The sequence below is a fragment of the Equus quagga genome, chromosome 18, assembly GCF_021613505.1.
Source record: "Equus quagga isolate Etosha38 chromosome 18, UCLA_HA_Equagga_1.0, whole genome shotgun sequence".
In the NCBI taxonomy this organism is placed as follows: domain Eukaryota; kingdom Metazoa; phylum Chordata; class Mammalia; order Perissodactyla; family Equidae; genus Equus; species Equus quagga.
In genome coordinates, this window is record NC_060284.1 from 18,008,397 (window position 1) to 18,024,142 (window position 15,746).

Here is a 15,746-nt window from a genome sequence, read left to right on the forward strand (position 1 = left end):
AAAACAAAGCTAGCAACTTGCAACCAGTTCTAGTTATGTTTGGTATTCACATATTGCTTTGATCTGCTCTAGAGCTTTAAAAGATGTATTTTCTAGAGTAGGGAAAACTAGTTTCAGCACTAAGCATCGTTGAACAGTAATAAAAAAATAAAAGGGAACTGACTAAGTTTAGGATGAAATCTGGCTAATTTTAGTTCTATTTCTGTATTAGATACTAGACCAGTTTCACATGTTTTCTGTTTACTTGTTTGCTGTATTTTAGAACTCTCACAGAGCTCTCATCACAGGCAAAAATGTGCCGCCCGTAATGAATACAGCTTAGCCTCATGGATAGTTCTCGACAGCTGGGCAGCTCAAACTTCACACGATTTGGGGCCTACTATCAAGCCCCAGTCTGTTCCCACCCCACCCCAACCCACCCCTATGAGCATCCCTTTCTGAACTGGCTTATCCAGATCCAAGTTTGCCAGAGTGGGGCAGTGACGAAGTTATCCACGTGCTCTACTGGCTTATCCTAATCACAATATTTTGCTACCATGCCCATTTTCCTACCTCTTCAGATTCTTTAATTTGGTACCTGAACTATTGTTCTTAATACTTGTATTTTTGACAAGTACCTCATCACTTCCCTCTAAACAAAGATGCTCGCATGGTAAATAGCATTAAAAATTAGCATAATTTCATCATCAGAAATATGTGAACCCATTGAATAAAATAATCTTTAGTTTCTTAAAGTTGCTTAAATTAAAACCATGAGTTCCTACAGTTGGAAAAAACATGTATGGTTAAAATGTTTGAAGCCCATCAATCTCTTTAACCACATAAGCTAATGAGTTCCTTCTGTTTTCTTTGAATGAAATCACCATGAGTGGTTAGATGTTGATTTAACATAAAACAAATGGAAAGGGGTGTTTCCTTTGTCCTTTGTAGAATTTATTTTTAAAAACAATTAGCAAGTATTATGAATAAGTCAATGATTTTGCCATTACTTAAATAATAATATAGATTGAGCAGTTAAATTGACTGTATCGCAGGGAAGCATCATCTACTCACTCCCCTTAACTTGCTCACATCTGCAGACATTATTAAGCTTCTTATTTCATTTTTTTCTACCATAACACCTGTGTTGTTATAAATTATGTTTGGAATTGTCATGAAGTGTCAGGCAAATTACGTTTTCTGGATGTGTATGTGTCATTTAACTGCTCCTTTGTAAATGGCAGGTTGTGGCTAACAGCTTAATCTTGAATATATCAGTGCAATTAAAAGCTCTGTTTCAAGTCTTTGTGGATACAAAGAAGGTTGACACATTATTATGTGTAAAGTGCAAGGGAAGTATTAAAAACTCTTTAATATTTAAAGCATTATCCCAGAGAAGGAATACACTTAGATATAATTTTAAAAACATAGCAAGCTTATTGTAGTCTTAGGAAAAAAGTGTTAGATCCTTTGAACTCTGTAAAATACACATCCTATTGAATTAAAATTAAAAACTTGTACGAGACATTTTCCACTCCCTATAGTTTTAACCCCCTCTCAAGGGCCCTCCTTTTTTTGTGGTGTAGTCTCTTTAGGAACATAGTGGAGAGTGACTCCCTTATGTCCTGAGCATCAAAGAATGTCAGACCTATGAAATGTAGATAGTGGGTTCTTGCAGAGATTCTTTCTGAGAGAGTTAAATAAATAAGTAAATGAGCCAACATATGGCCAGCTTAATTCAGGCAAAAATTTCTATTGATTACTTACTAAGCTCACTAAATAAAAACTTCAGCCCAAGTTTTGCCTCCCAAAGGAAAATAGGATTAGACAAATCTGTGCACTCATTGGGGCTTCTTGTGAATCATGCTCAGATGAGTGAAAAACCTTCAAAGGTGAACAAAAGAAAGGGCTAAAATTTTTCAGTAAATGCAAACTATTATTAGTTTGACATATTTTGGTTTACAATCCTGAATAAAATAATTTTAAATTCCAAAAGAGACCATGATATAAATGACCTCTGAAGTCTGAGAATTCTATAATTCTGCCTTCTTTTCAACTACTTTAAAGTAGCCTGATTTAATTTTCCTAGATAGCTCTGTTGTACATATAAATTTCGACAGATGTAAAGACTTAGGTATGTAACAAGGTTTCACACCAGCTCTGCACAAGTGTATTTTTTTCCAGACTAGTTTATACCCTGCATTGATAATATCTGAACTATGCTATCTACGAAATTCAAAATGGAAGTGTGTATGTAGTTTAAAGCACAAACGCTCTAAATAGCTTCTCTTATCTTTTGGAATGGTGAGAATATTAAAACATCAATACATTAAGTAGAAAGAAATTAGATCATCGAGGATTCTTGCTTAATTTGAGAATTATAATGAATCCACCAAAAGAGCATGTTTCAGTTATTTGCACACATGTACTTTTAACTCATGATTTTTTACAAGTTGAGAACAAACTTGACCACTAGCTGGATTTACTTCAGTACTACAAATATCTGGCTTTGTGACAAAAAAACTGATAGGTATTTAGAGTCTTCATGTCTTTTGAACAATCTGCTGTTGACATTTTAATAACATTGTTGTTTGAAATGATTTCTGAAGTATGATGACTGCAACATACCCGCAGCAACAGAAACTACATATTGTTTCTGAAAGCAAAGAAGCTCAAGTTTCATCCTATTTTCTAGAGGTTTTAAATCTTGGAGATTCAATTTTTCTTGAAAACCAATGCAAACACGCTTCTTTAATTGACGGCTGCATTCATTAGTAGAACCAGAGATTTAGAAACGCAACCGAAAACTTCGGCACTTTCAGCTCAGAATTTTGTAATTAAAAAAGAAAAATCCAGGTTTGATTTTCCTCGTACGCAGAGGACACTTAACTGGTTTCTAAACATTTTTCAAGCATGATTTTCCCGGTCGTGGTCTATTCTCTTTAGCTTGAGTCTGTCGTGGGCGCTGTCTGGCTGTTTGCTGACACTACCAACAGAGAGGTGCAAGGAAGTGTGGTCAGAGGACAAGAGCAAAAGCAGTTTCAATGTAAGGAAATGAGGGAAACAGACCTAACAGCACGATGAATGCACTTGCGAGTAAAAAGCCTTGTAGTCTCCTTTCCTTCCTTTGCTTATCCTGGTGGCTTTAATCAAAAACAAACAAATCGCTCTTGTGAAATATAGTCAATAAAGTCAAAGTTGGGCTAGTCCTCCGTAACTACAAAGAAAAAGTCATCGCAATTTTAAAAAATGTAACTTTCATTAACGAGCGCGCCGGAAATCTCCGGTATCAAAGACGCATTAACCCTGGAGCGTCCCCCGCGCGCCGCAGCCGGACGGAGGCAGCGGTGGCGAACAGACGTTCTTTCTCCTCCCAGCAGTCACACAAAAGGAGGGCTGCGGAAACTAAAAGTTTCGGGGCCTGCGGCTCGCGGCTGGAGAAAAGAGAAACCTGGAGACGGGGTGGGTACAAGACGCATCCTGGGCGCCTCTCCGAAGTCCAGGCAAGGAGCAAGCTCCTGGGCCTGGAGGGGAGAAGGGAGGGGGCTCCGAGGCGCCGGCCAGCCCCCTGCGCCCCGCCTGGGAGGCTGGCGCGCCGCGCTCTCCCAAATACCCTTCACCCCAGTCCAGAAATAAAATAAATGTTTTTAAAGTGCGTGTGTGTGGACAGGATGGAGAGCGCGCGCCAGCGGAGCGCGCGGAGGACCGAGCGCGCAGTGAGTGGAGTTTAGGGGGGTGGGGGTTGAAAAGATGGTTTGAAGGTTGGGGCTGTTGGGGGGGGGTCTGGATGCGGAGCCCCGGGTCGGTGGGGGTGGGGGGACGGCGAGCGGACGGGGCGGGAGGGGAGGGGCGCCAGCCACCGCAGGCCGCCTCCGGGGCGCGTTCCGCGGCCGTGCGCGCGCGTCCCTCGCCGCCGCAGCCGCCTGGACAGCCCTGCGGCCGCCCCGCCGGCGGAGCCGGGGCGGGCTAGTCCTCGGGCGGCTGCTGGGCCACCGCCACCGCCAGCCGAACTGCTCGAGCTCGTAAGTGTTCCCTTTCGCTCCCCTCCCCTCCCCCCCGCTCGGGCGCACGGCCGCCGCAGCTGCTCAAATGGAGTGGAAAATGGCCATTGGGCGGCAATGAGTTATAGATTATCTGCTCCGCGTTTTGTACTTAGCTGCCTGTAATCTTCTTTTGAGTTTGCCTGAGCCCCTGGCTGGAAAAATCAGGAGGGAGAGATTTGTCCTTTGCCGCTGTACAAGCTAATATGTTGATATGATTAGGCGAACTCGGGGGGGTGGGGAGGTGGGGATTTGGGGAGGAGGAGGAGGAGGAGGCGGCTGGAGGTGACTCCAGTTCAGACCTCGCCGCGAGTCTGTGTCAGGACTTCGCACTCCCCCGTCTCTCTCGCTCGCTCTCCTTCTCTCCTGCTCTCTCTCGCTCTCCCTCTCTCCGCTCACACACACGCAGAGGTGCCGGAGCGAAGGCGGCCGCTTACCGGAGCGTTCCTGGGGATTGTCGGGGGGCCTGTCCCCGCCGCTGCTGTGCGTGGCGCGCCTCTTCCCTGCACCGCCCCGCTGCCCGAGCCCGAGTCCTCGCCGCCAGGCTGCCGGGGGGCAGCGGCCGCCGCTCCGCCGCGGCCCGGAGCCCAGCAATGTGAGGAGGGGCCGCAGGTCGGCGCACGGCGGGCCGAGGGGCTTCGCCGGACACACGGAGCTGGCCGCGCGCCCGCCCGCCCCCCGCGCCCGCCGCTCCGAGGGGACTCCCAAGTCTGCGCACCTCTGTCGGGCTCTTGCCCCGCCACCCCTTCCTCTCTGATCCCCGAATTGTTGCTTTTGCGAAGGGAGCGCGCGGCCAGGGGGTGTGCGCGCGCCTGGCCCAGACCCCCGTGGCGGAGCGGCGTGCGGGACACTGCGGGAAAATGTTGACCTAACCCCAGGAGCCGCCTGGCGCAGGCTGTTTGGCTGGAGGCGGCGGCGGCCGAGCAGGAGGACGCGCCGAGCCGCCGCGCTGCCTCCCGCGCCCCCTCGGCGGCCGGCGACCCACTCGCGGCCGGCCTCGGCCCTCGGCGGCCGGGGTCACCGCCCGGCTCCGCGCCTCTCCCCGCGCGGCCCCCGGCCAGACGGTCCTCCCCGGGGCGCGCTCGGCGAGCGAGGTAAGAGCCGCGGGAGCGAACAATGTGCCTCTGTGCCGGGCCCCGGAGACCTGTTTGCTTGGCGCCGCGGGCCCGGGGTGGATGCTGGAGGGGGCGGGGGCTGCGGGAGAGTTGGGGCCGGGCGCCGTTTTTCTGTTCGGCGGGCCGGGGACCCGCCGCCCGGGCTGCGCCCCCTCCCCTCCGCAGCGATCGAGCTGCAGAACTCGCCGTAGCGTCCCCCCGCGGCTCCTTTGCTCGGGGAGTGTTGGAACGCTTTCGGGGCGGCAGTCCCGGGGCCGGGGGACCGGGGAGGGGCAGTCGGAGGGGCTTATGCGTTTTCGGATGTTCTGGAAGCTTGGGCCGGGAGGTGCCGCTCCCCGGTTCCCGGCCCGCCTGGGGAGGGGCTGCTCTGCTCGGGGCGCGGGGCTCGAGGCCGGGCGGGGCGCGCGTCCCTGTCCCCAGCGCCGCGGGCAGAGCCGTCCCGGGTTGGAAGTGGAGCTGGGAGGCCGAGCGCTGGAGCGAGTTCGGGGGAGTGGCCGGTGGGGGGCCCGGGGCGAGTTGTTGCGGGGTGGTGTTCCTTCTTGTCGGTGGTGAGGCGGCGTGGGGAGGCGAGGATGACAGCAAAGCGCAGCCAGATGTGGCGGGGCCGGCGCCCGGGCTGGCAACGATTAGGGGCGGCCCGGCGGGGCGGGCGGCTGGCGGGCCCGGGCCCGCAGGCCCCGGGGAGGGCAGCCTCCCGGGCCGCAGTGAGAGGGCAGCAGCGGGCCGCGCTGGGCTCGAGACACAAGTTAGGGGTGGGGGCTCCGGGACTGGCTGTAGCCTTGGAGCTGCAGGAAGCAGGGCTTGCAGGATGGGGGGCGGGCTGGGGAGCAGCGGCGTGGGAGGAGCGCTAGGACTGGGGAGACCCCCTGGCTCCCGGAGCGGGGGCTCCGGGATTGGCTGGGGCGCCCCGACCCTCTGGCGGAGAGGCGAGGCGAGGGCGAGCGAAGTGACAAAAGCGCCCCAGCAGTGGGAGGCACGCTTGCAAGATTACTTCACTTGGGATCAGTCAAGTTTGTTCCTTTAGCCCAACTACGGGGCTTGGGGTACGGGAGATCGCTGGAAGCTTTACTTGTTCCCAAGTGTCGCTGAGCGCAGGCTAAGGAACGTGTGAATTTCATCTATTTTTTCCTATCCTCTGTTCACTCTGTGCTCTACGGGCAGCGTTGGAGGGACAAGTCCTGCAGCGTCCGTCTTCTTTTCCCATCTTCTGTATACTCCTCCCCCCTCATCCTTTCCCCCTTGCTTGCCCCCCCGCATTCCGTTGTTCCTGATGCAAACTGTGTAGTCTCGGATTCAGACCGAGGAAATGTTTTCCTCCTGTTTCTTGAAAGGTGTCAGGCTGCTTAGCAGCTTCTCCAAGCAGCCTGGGAGCGTCTGAGCCGCAGCCACCAACCATATGGTTCCCGTTACAAAGGCCAGGTTCTTAGGCTCACGCCTCCTCGCCCCCGCCCCCAATGCTTACATTTTCTTCTGCATTCTTTACAGTGTGTGCCTCTCCTCTCTTCCCCTTTCCAGAGGCGTAGATTTAACGGACGTGGTTGGTCCATTCATTTCTCTCTCCGTGTTTGCGTCTGGAACGGGCCCCTCCGAGTTTGTTTTTTGCTCAACTCGAGTTGCACAATGAGGAAGAGTTACATCCGTTGGGTAAATAATTGCCTGTTGGGATGTCTCCTACTAAATCATGTTTGATCTTGGGCAAGCCTTAAAAGATGGGGACTAAGGAGGCAATATACGTCCATAGCAGAAAAATAAAATAGTTGGTGTGGTGTCTTTGGTAACATTCCAAGTTGTGGCGGGACTCTTGACCTAAGTAAAAGGTAACTTTATAACTTTAAATTTAGTGATCTTTATCATAGTTGAGAAAGCCTTTCTAAGAAAATCTACTTCTCTTCAGGTGTGTTATGGAACTTTTTGTTGTGCCTCCCTCCACTCTCTAATAAATTTATGCGTGATAGAGAGAATACCGCAGAACAAATGTTCTGTTGTTTAGTTTCTTCAGACATTCCGATTCTCTCCTTTTGTTGCTTGCCTCTAAAAGAGGTGCCATTTCACATCATTCTGCACAAATTGTTTGAATTAATGCAAGTGTGAATTCTTACCGTTTGAAGGGGACTATTAGCATATCAAAGGTTTCTTAGCTTCAGCTCAATTGAGAAAACTTCAGCTTGTCTCCCATTTGCTTCCAAGCGGAGGCCCAAAGGGCAATGAGAATTGTAAAGGGTAAAAATAGGGAGGTGGATTCAGGCTGTGTTTCTGAACTTTTACTGTTTTGTAATTATGTGAGTGAAAAACATTGTCTATTGCTGTGGAGCCCTTGCAAATGGCAAGACAATTATTTTCTATTGATAAATGGTTTGTTCTTAGAAAAAGGGTGACCTTTTGTTTTATGATCGTCACTGTTGCCTCTCTTTTGGGGTCCCTTCTGTGGAAGGGAGAGAAAGCTTTTCCTTCTAACTTAATACTTTCCTAGGGCCTGCACTTTGTTATATTACTAAAATGGGAACGAAAGCCTGATAATTAGTCTATGAAACAATAGAAATCTTGTGATACAAGGCCACTCATTTTTACACCTAGGAAACTTTATTTTTAATACACTTGCTAAATTAATAGGAAAAAGGAATCAGTGGAGGGTTTTGAAAATTAAAAACTCAACATGCACTTTGTTAATGCTCCTTCTATTGCAGGTGTAAATTTGAAAAAGGTTTCTAAGTGATGCACAATTTTTTTATGATTGTACTTAAATAGGGATAATCCCGATTGAGTAGTCATTGTTTCATCTCAAAATTTTTGTATTTTATCAAACACAGTAAACTGGAGAATTCAGCTTAAAGTTGGTTTATTTTTCTTAATATTTATAGTGCATTTGCTAATGCTTTTTTACATTTGTAGAGAGGTGGGTTGTTTGAATTTCTTGTAACAACTCAATATCCATGAATGAAGAAACAAGGACGAACAGGTTCTGAGGTCATTTGGGTCATTTTCTGGAGAGCAGATGGGTCAAAGGAGAGGAACTTTTATCTTCAACTTCTGGGGAAGCATTGGTTTTATTTATTGAGCTTACCATTTCCTAAAACCTAGTTTTAAGATGAAAATGAATGTTTGGGAAGGTTTTGGAGATTTGTGAGCTCATATTACCTTTGATAGTTGACTCATTTTGGACGTGAATTGATATCTCTTCACTGGAGGAGGGCTTTTTTACTAATGTTCAGGACTCCTTGTTTTAATTTTAAATAGTAAAAATTGACTTTCTAATAGACAGTTTTGGAAGGAAAAATATCATTAATTGCCTAATATTTTTAGTCTTCAGTTTAATAGGATAATAACTTTTTTCAGATTAAGATGAGGTTTTTTTAGTGGCATTCAGATTGTGTATCATTTACCCTGAAATCGATTTATGATACTTTATTTATCTGATCCCTTCAGTTGTCTAAGAAGTACTTTTGAGGTAAAAAAGCTCACATTGATGTAATTGCTATTATTGCACTTAAGTTGCTATTAACTAGTCTGCTTTGAATGCAGAGTGCTGTAAAGAAAACACATTATCCTTTAGAGCTATTAGTGATAATCTAAAAATTGTCTTGAAAACATTGCTCTTCATTTTATATGATGGTGAGCCTGAATTCAGCAAATCTCTAAAGGTGTAAAATGCAGTGAAAAGAAGATTTTTCAACATTTAGATGACAAAATTGGACTACTTAGAGAAAAATTAATGTGTTGTAGAAGCAGTTCAGCTGCCATTTTCAATCACTGTGGGTTACTATGTGTTGGCAACAGAAAACGAATTTAGAAATGCAGATAGCTCTGGGAGCAGGTAGTTGGGGAAATCAGAAGATTGAATCATGTGGGGTAGAATAAACCAGTTACTTCAGGTTTTGACTTGAGAATTCCCAATAAATGTAATTTTTTCCAGGCTTTTGACTCTCTGCTTTATTAATGGACTGACATCAAAGCAAACAACAAAACTTCCAAATGTTATAAAAACCAGTATGAATATACAGATTTCGTATGGTATATGACAAGTCTTAATTTAAGACAAGCAGTTGGAGTTTTTATTGCTGCAATTTTCACAATCAGCAGAAGCGTTAACACCGAGCTTCTGGGCGTTTCCTTTCTTAAAATTAGCAAGAGGAGAGCTTTAAAACCAAGGTTTACTTAGGGTTAGATCTTTATTTGATCATTTGGAAGCTTTCTGTGTTTTATTTAAAAAATTTAAAATAATATTTTAATGTCTTAAGTAATATAGGAATATGTGAGCTAAGCTTGAGAGATAGGAAAGGTCAGGAGGTAACTTGTTATCAGTACACCATAGTGATAAAATGTTACTGCTCTGTTTGCTCTCAAAATAGTTACTGGACCTAACTTTTATGAATAAATATTCAAATAGCACTTAGTTTATTGACAGGTGTAGTGTGAGATGAAGAGAACATTACTATATCATCTAAGGTATGTGCTGCACACACTTGTACCCACCTGAGAGAAGTCTGTTTTCCTTTTGTTAAGAATCCATACCACTTGCCCTATTGGTGATATTTAATAGCACAGGTTAATTGTACCTAAATTAGGAATGAAATCCAGTTTTGGAAATTTGAAGAATTTACTGTTAATATAAGTTTGCTCTTTTTACCAAAAGTCTCTTCAAAGATTGTACACTTTACCTCCTGATGTTCACCGGATCTGACTTTGAGTTTTGAAGGAGAGGTAATCTGCCTGCTTTTCTGCGGAAAAGGTTCATGCAAAATTAAAGTGGAATTATTTTCAAGATGGTAAATTTTAGAAATAAAATGCATCGTTATAAGAAAAGTCATCAAATTATTTTCAAAAATCTCTAGCTAAAAAGTTGCACAAATTGGTGATTTTGATCAAGTGTTAAAAATAGCAAGCTTAGCTGCTAGACCTTAAAAGGACTTGAAATCCGGTTTATATTTTGGTCGTATCAGTTCCTAAGGTAATTTGTTTAAATGTTGGTTCACGTTACCTAAATAGATAACTGTTTGGTAACCATTTTCAAGAAAGATTAAAACATTTTTATTTTAAAGATAGATTAAAATCATAGCTTAAGTTCGCTTCTCTCTTACGTAACACTAATTAGTCTATAGCCCCACCCAAATATTCAGCTCTTCAAATAATTCTTGATTGAAGGTTGAAAGCTTGAAAAGTATTTAATCACCCAGATTGCGGTAATTAGACTTGATGTTATCAGAAAAATTGAGACTGTTCTCTGAAATCTTTTTGCTACTCAAGATTGGTCGAGTAGTGATTATTATTTTTTTAATGCTTTAAGAAAATGGGTTATTTAACATAAAGATAGTTAATTATTGGAATTAGGCAATTAGAATCCTAAAGTAGGTGACATTTTTCTTGACCTAGTGTGATCACTTTTAAAGGAATAGTTATAACTAGGGTCTGTAATTTCTAAATTTTATTCAGGACTTAAATGTGGTATTTTGCATTTAGCATACAGGCTTTGTTAAATATATGTTATAAACTATGAAAATTTCTTAATGCTATTTTGATGTAAGTAGGTATTTTAATTTAAGTGGGTCATCGTGTCATAAGAAAAGGTCCTAATCAGCCGAAAATACTTAAAAAATCTTTTTGGGTCATTTATCTGATGGACTAAATGTGGGTGATAGTTTGCAGACACTTTCCAATATATTCTTATCTAACAATTTTTAAAAAGTTATTAAGAAAAAAACTCCCATATTTTGCAAATAAAAATTATCCAAGAGAAGTAGATCGAATGAAGGCACCAAGCACTTAACACCTGCAAGTAAAGTGCAGCTTACAGCAAAATGCTATTGATTGCTTTGGAAGCACAGAGCAAGTTTAAATGAAATTTGTTTAATTACAACAAAAATGCAGTTTTATGAAGTAATATAGTTTGTCTTCTTAGAGGATTTTATGCATTGTGTGGTGGTAAATAAAATCCCATCACAGTTGTATAAATTTGTTCAATTACCAGAACGGCTAAAAGAAAAAAATCAATTTACGTTGAAAAGCAACAGAAATTAGATTACCTTGGTTAGTAGGAACTTGCCAGCAGTGTCTAAATTGCTTAATAATATCAAAAGTTACCATGTTTCACAGTGTAAGGATATTGGCGCCTGTTTTAATATGCATACGTCTTGTTTACTTGGTGACTTTGGTTATGTGAACATTTCTTTTTTCTTTTTGCTTTCCATTTTTGTCTTCATGGAAGCTGTTACGTGACATCCAGGAAACTATTTCCACTTGCTATTCTCATTTGTTTTAGAGATTTGTTTTTTAGTAGTTGCTTTTGTGGATTTCTCACATATGTAATCAGTTGACATTTCGGATCAGTGTAGTGGAATAGCAGATGTCACTTTATGAATCAGAAGAAACCTGGACCATCAGTAGGGTAGATAGGTTATTATCAGCAAGAGAAACACATTTCAGAGATGTTTAAACACTGACTCTGGGATTATTTGGAACTCTGAGTCTTAAATTCTTGTCACAATAAAGTGGCATGGGATTCGTCGTAGCAGAGGGTTGGACACCTGTTTTATCACCACCTTGATTCGTTCTGGCACCCAGATTTACCCAGGTGCGAGAGCGGCCACCACTGCTGCTCGCAGCCACTCGGCTGTTTTTAGGTCGTGAAGTCAACCTCTTGGAATTTCTGGGGAAACCAGTTGAAAAGGGAGGACAAATGTCACTTTAAATAGAGATGTTTAAATCAGATTTTTGCCTGAGGGTAAAAGTTAGGTGTGTTTTAGCCCGGATGTGATGTCTCCCTCTACAGAGCACAGCATTAATCACTGCCTGACAAGGAAACGTATGCCGAGCCACACGGGCCCCTCTTGGTCTCATCATTGATTTTTCCAATCTGTGAAGAGTACATTATAAACATTAAAACTCACACACATGGATTACACCTTAATCTCTGAATTTCAGTATTGAAATTAGTTATCTTAAAAGAAGCCTACTTAAAGCTGAAAAATCTTTGAGAGACTTTTTTTAAGGATAAATTCAATACTGTAATAAAAATAGAAATACAAGATTAAAAAGCAGGTAGGTTAAGCAGAAGTTAACTTTCTGAAATAATGACCAAATCTTAATTCTGTTTTAAGATGCATTAAGTAACTTTGAAAATGTTTTTTTAATCTGATTTAGATCAGTTTGGATACATTATTTGGTTAGAACAAAACCAGATACAACCTTGTATCTTTTTGTGAATGAATAATAAAATTTAGCCATAATAGTAGCAAAGAAGAATGCATCATGAGGTTCCTAATAACAGAAAAAGGGTTTAGTTTTGCTCTTTCAATTATTAGATAATATTCTTAACTCCTTTCTTGGTCAAATATATACACAGACGTACATACATAAGCGTACAATTTATATTCTGTTTCTTTGTATATACCAATATTTATTGACAGTTGTTGGCCAAAAGTTAGCACAAATGGAAGTTTAAGACGTGAAATGTGTATGATTAAGATATCTGTTTTTAAACTGATTTTGAAAATGCTACGACGTTTAATCTCTGTTTTGTTCTCAAAGGTATTTCTTACCTTTGGAACATGAAATGCTTGTACTGTGCACACTCTGCATCATTTTGTAGATATTTTGACATCAGTCCACACCTCAATTATTGCTCTGGATTTAGATGACAGAATAATCTAACCCCAATTACTGTCAAAAATAGTGCTTGGCTGTTGGGGGTGGGCGAGGTGACCTTGCTTTTTTGACTAATATTTTCTCTTGGAGAGGACAGTAAATAGTGTCTAGCTATCGAGAGAGCAAAGGAGAATTCTCTCTTTTGTTTATAAAATGAGTTCTGATTTTAATGATTTATTCTTAAGATTAAATACTATGAGACCAGTTCTCCATATAAGGGGTGAGTCATCGCAAGATTTTAGGTAGGCTCTTTAGTTGATATATATTTGGTTTTTGTAGATTATATTTACTTAATCAGTTCTTAACTACAATATACATTAAAAAAATCATCTTGAAAATGATTTTCCCTGTGTCATTACTTTGAAGCAAAGTATTTCTATTTGGAATTACTAGTTTTTTATTCCACTGGTCCCTTCCACGTGGAAATTTTGTTCCTGTATGATAAAAGCCTACCATTTTTTACTGTTTATTACTGTGGTTATTGATCAGAAATTACAGAATACATTTTTTTGTATAGCATTTTTTTCACTCATCTTCATGTTTTTAATCTCAAGATGCGTATGATATGTTTTAATTCTTAAAACTCCTGGCTTTCCTGTGGTTAACGTCCAAGACAGTTTGGGAAACATTAATTTTGGTGATGATGTAAGCTTATGCACTTGTATGCCAGTGATTGTACATATTTTCATAGAATTTGACAATGGCTTAATGTATTAAATGAAGAATTGATGCATTTTTTATATCTTGTTTTTCATTTTAAAAAAGATGGACGTAATTCTGAAACACTTCATTTTGCTTCATATGCATCAACAAATAAAAATTATGCTAAAATGATTATGTCCTAGACATTTTCACTTTTACTAAGGACCTTTAACTATTTTTGTCCTTTTCAAAGTTCTGTCTGTCATGAGAAAGACAACATTTGGATTTTAGGAGCTTCCTCTTGATAGCTCTGTAGATGAATAATGGGGACGTGCCCCCCTTTGTTTTTTCTGCTGCAGATGCTGTGATACCTATAGCCTTGATGGAAACCACTTTTCATATTGTCATTGGTTTTGAACTAGGTCTGCAGCCTGAATATTTAAAAATAGAAGTGAAACAAATTCTCTTTCTTTCTTTTAAGCAAAAATCTTGCTAAAAACGCTGCTTATTATAAGTTGCCTTTCCTCTTCACCTTACTTTAAATGGAAAAAAGAAATATAACTGATATCTCTGTATGATATTTCTGTATGTTTTAGGATGAAAGTTAGCATATCTTTTATAATTTTCATTTATTTAGTAAGGATCTTAGTTTTTTGAAAACCGCTTTTTATAAGCCTGTCAGTTCATTCGTAGGTAAGTCAAACTGAATTTGCCTCAAATTTCCAGTCTCTGCTTATATGTTATAAAGGTAGTGTATGCATGTTGGAAGGGGGAAGTCTTAAGGAGAGGGACATCAATTTTTTGGGAACACCTTGTCCCTAGGACTTTGAAACGGTTCTTCACTTTGCTTTTTTTCCCCCGCTGCCTTGGCAGAGATGCGCCTCATTTCTGTAAACCTGGGGAAAGGAATATGTATGGCAGAAGGGGAGAGTGTGTAAACAGAAGTCTAAAACAGATTCTGAAAAAATATTCTGGAGGGGTAAAGAGCATTTTGCAGGCCAAATCAGTTTTTCTTTTTCTTTTTTATATTGAATTAATGAAAATAGATTTATTTTTCAGAGGTAAATACTCTCCAGGTTTAAATTTTAGAATTATTCTAAATAAGAACATGTAATTGTTACTGGCATCTGTTTAAAATTGATCTTTTATCTTTCACTGTAAATCATTCCTAAGATGCCACCTTTGATTGTTTGCTTGGCGATCAGTAGATACATCAGATAAAGGGATTGGACCCCTCTGTTTTGGGTTCTCTGTCATTTCAGGCTGGTGCTGGGTAAGCGAAGTAAGGTTTTCTTTTCCTTAAAATACACTTTGTGAGAGTAGCTCTTGGGTGACTTTGTGACAAGTTTGTTTATTCTGCCTGCTCTGGCTGCATTCTTAACCAAAAAAAAGGGACAAGAATAATAGTGTTGAACCACAAATTTTCAGGAGCAGTTATTTTAAGCAGATTATTGGTAAGGAGGAAGGAACAATGCTAGATAAATGGTATTTTTATACATTGGTGACCTGCGTCTTTACGCAGCCAACTGCTTACATGTTTCAAATATGTTTGCTAACCCTTGTTATTACCTGCAGAGGGAGCTTGTATATGAGATAAAATAATCAAGGCAGTATAAATTGCTAATTTCTCCTTTGAAAATTATATTTTATTAACATTTTTATTTTTGTTTGCAAAAAATTGTTCTAAGGAAAGTAAAGCATTTTGGGATTAGCCCAAATTATAGTGAAATTTAACATATTAATGCCAGGTATTTATCGTTTCCTGTATTCACAGGTTACAATGTGGTTTTTGCTTTTTCTTAATTAGTGAAAGTAACTTGAAAGATAATGAAGATGGTGAATCAGATTGATTTTGAGATTCCATTTTTTTTAATGATTGGCTAAAGCTCTGGAAGGATGACCGAAGAATTGTCTCCTGTTTAAATATCTAATAATTGTTAAGAGATCTTGATCTTTTAGATAATTTTCCAGATTATGTAAAATACTATAAATGATCACTAAACAGTATGTAGTAAATTACATTCCTTTACGTTTAATTGATAGATCAAATTAGATGAGTTGCATATGCTCTTTTCTAAAAACAAAAATGATCTTCTTGGATTAATGACTTTTACTTGCAATAATGGACCGATTGGTGCAGTGATACAGGGAAAGTACCAGTAAGGATGTACTATTAAATGGCTTAGTGAAATGCTGGCAAACTTGGTAAAAAAATGAATGCAGGCAAGATAGACAGTGCTCGATCAAAAACTAAATTCTGTTTATGAACCATGTCAACTAAATTTCTAAGAAATTATGAGCGGGATGCTCAAATACTTGAGAGTTTTGTGAG

The 15,746-nt window shown here is 41.4% G+C and overlaps 2 protein-coding genes across 13 annotated transcripts in view; one reads left to right on the forward strand and one right to left on the reverse strand.

Moving 5' to 3' along the window:
- The window catches only part of ADGRL2 (adhesion G protein-coupled receptor L2), a 269,920-nt gene that overhangs the window by 78,234 nt on the left and 175,940 nt on the right, over positions 1 to 15,746 (forward strand). Inside the window, exon 1 of one of the 12 annotated variants that reach the window (XM_046645160.1) lies at positions 3,426 to 3,441. The exons of 9 other annotated variants lie outside the window; for them this stretch is intronic. The gene's annotated coding sequence lies outside the window, so the exon portion shown is untranslated. Of the gene's footprint in view, positions 1 to 3,425; positions 3,442 to 3,984; positions 4,002 to 4,989; positions 5,114 to 15,746 lie in introns of those variants that run through there. 2 more of the 12 variants (XM_046645159.1, XM_046645157.1) reach the window with 2 other exon arrangements.
- LOC124230086 (basic proline-rich protein-like) lies at positions 3,707 to 7,137 on the reverse strand. Its single transcript, XM_046645832.1, has 3 exons — positions 7,099 to 7,137; positions 4,457 to 6,049; positions 3,707 to 4,060 (listed from the first exon to the last, which is right to left on the reverse strand). The coding sequence occupies exons 1-3, from the start codon at positions 7,135 to 7,137 to the stop codon at positions 3,707 to 3,709; spliced, it is 1,986 nt and encodes a 661-aa protein (XP_046501788.1).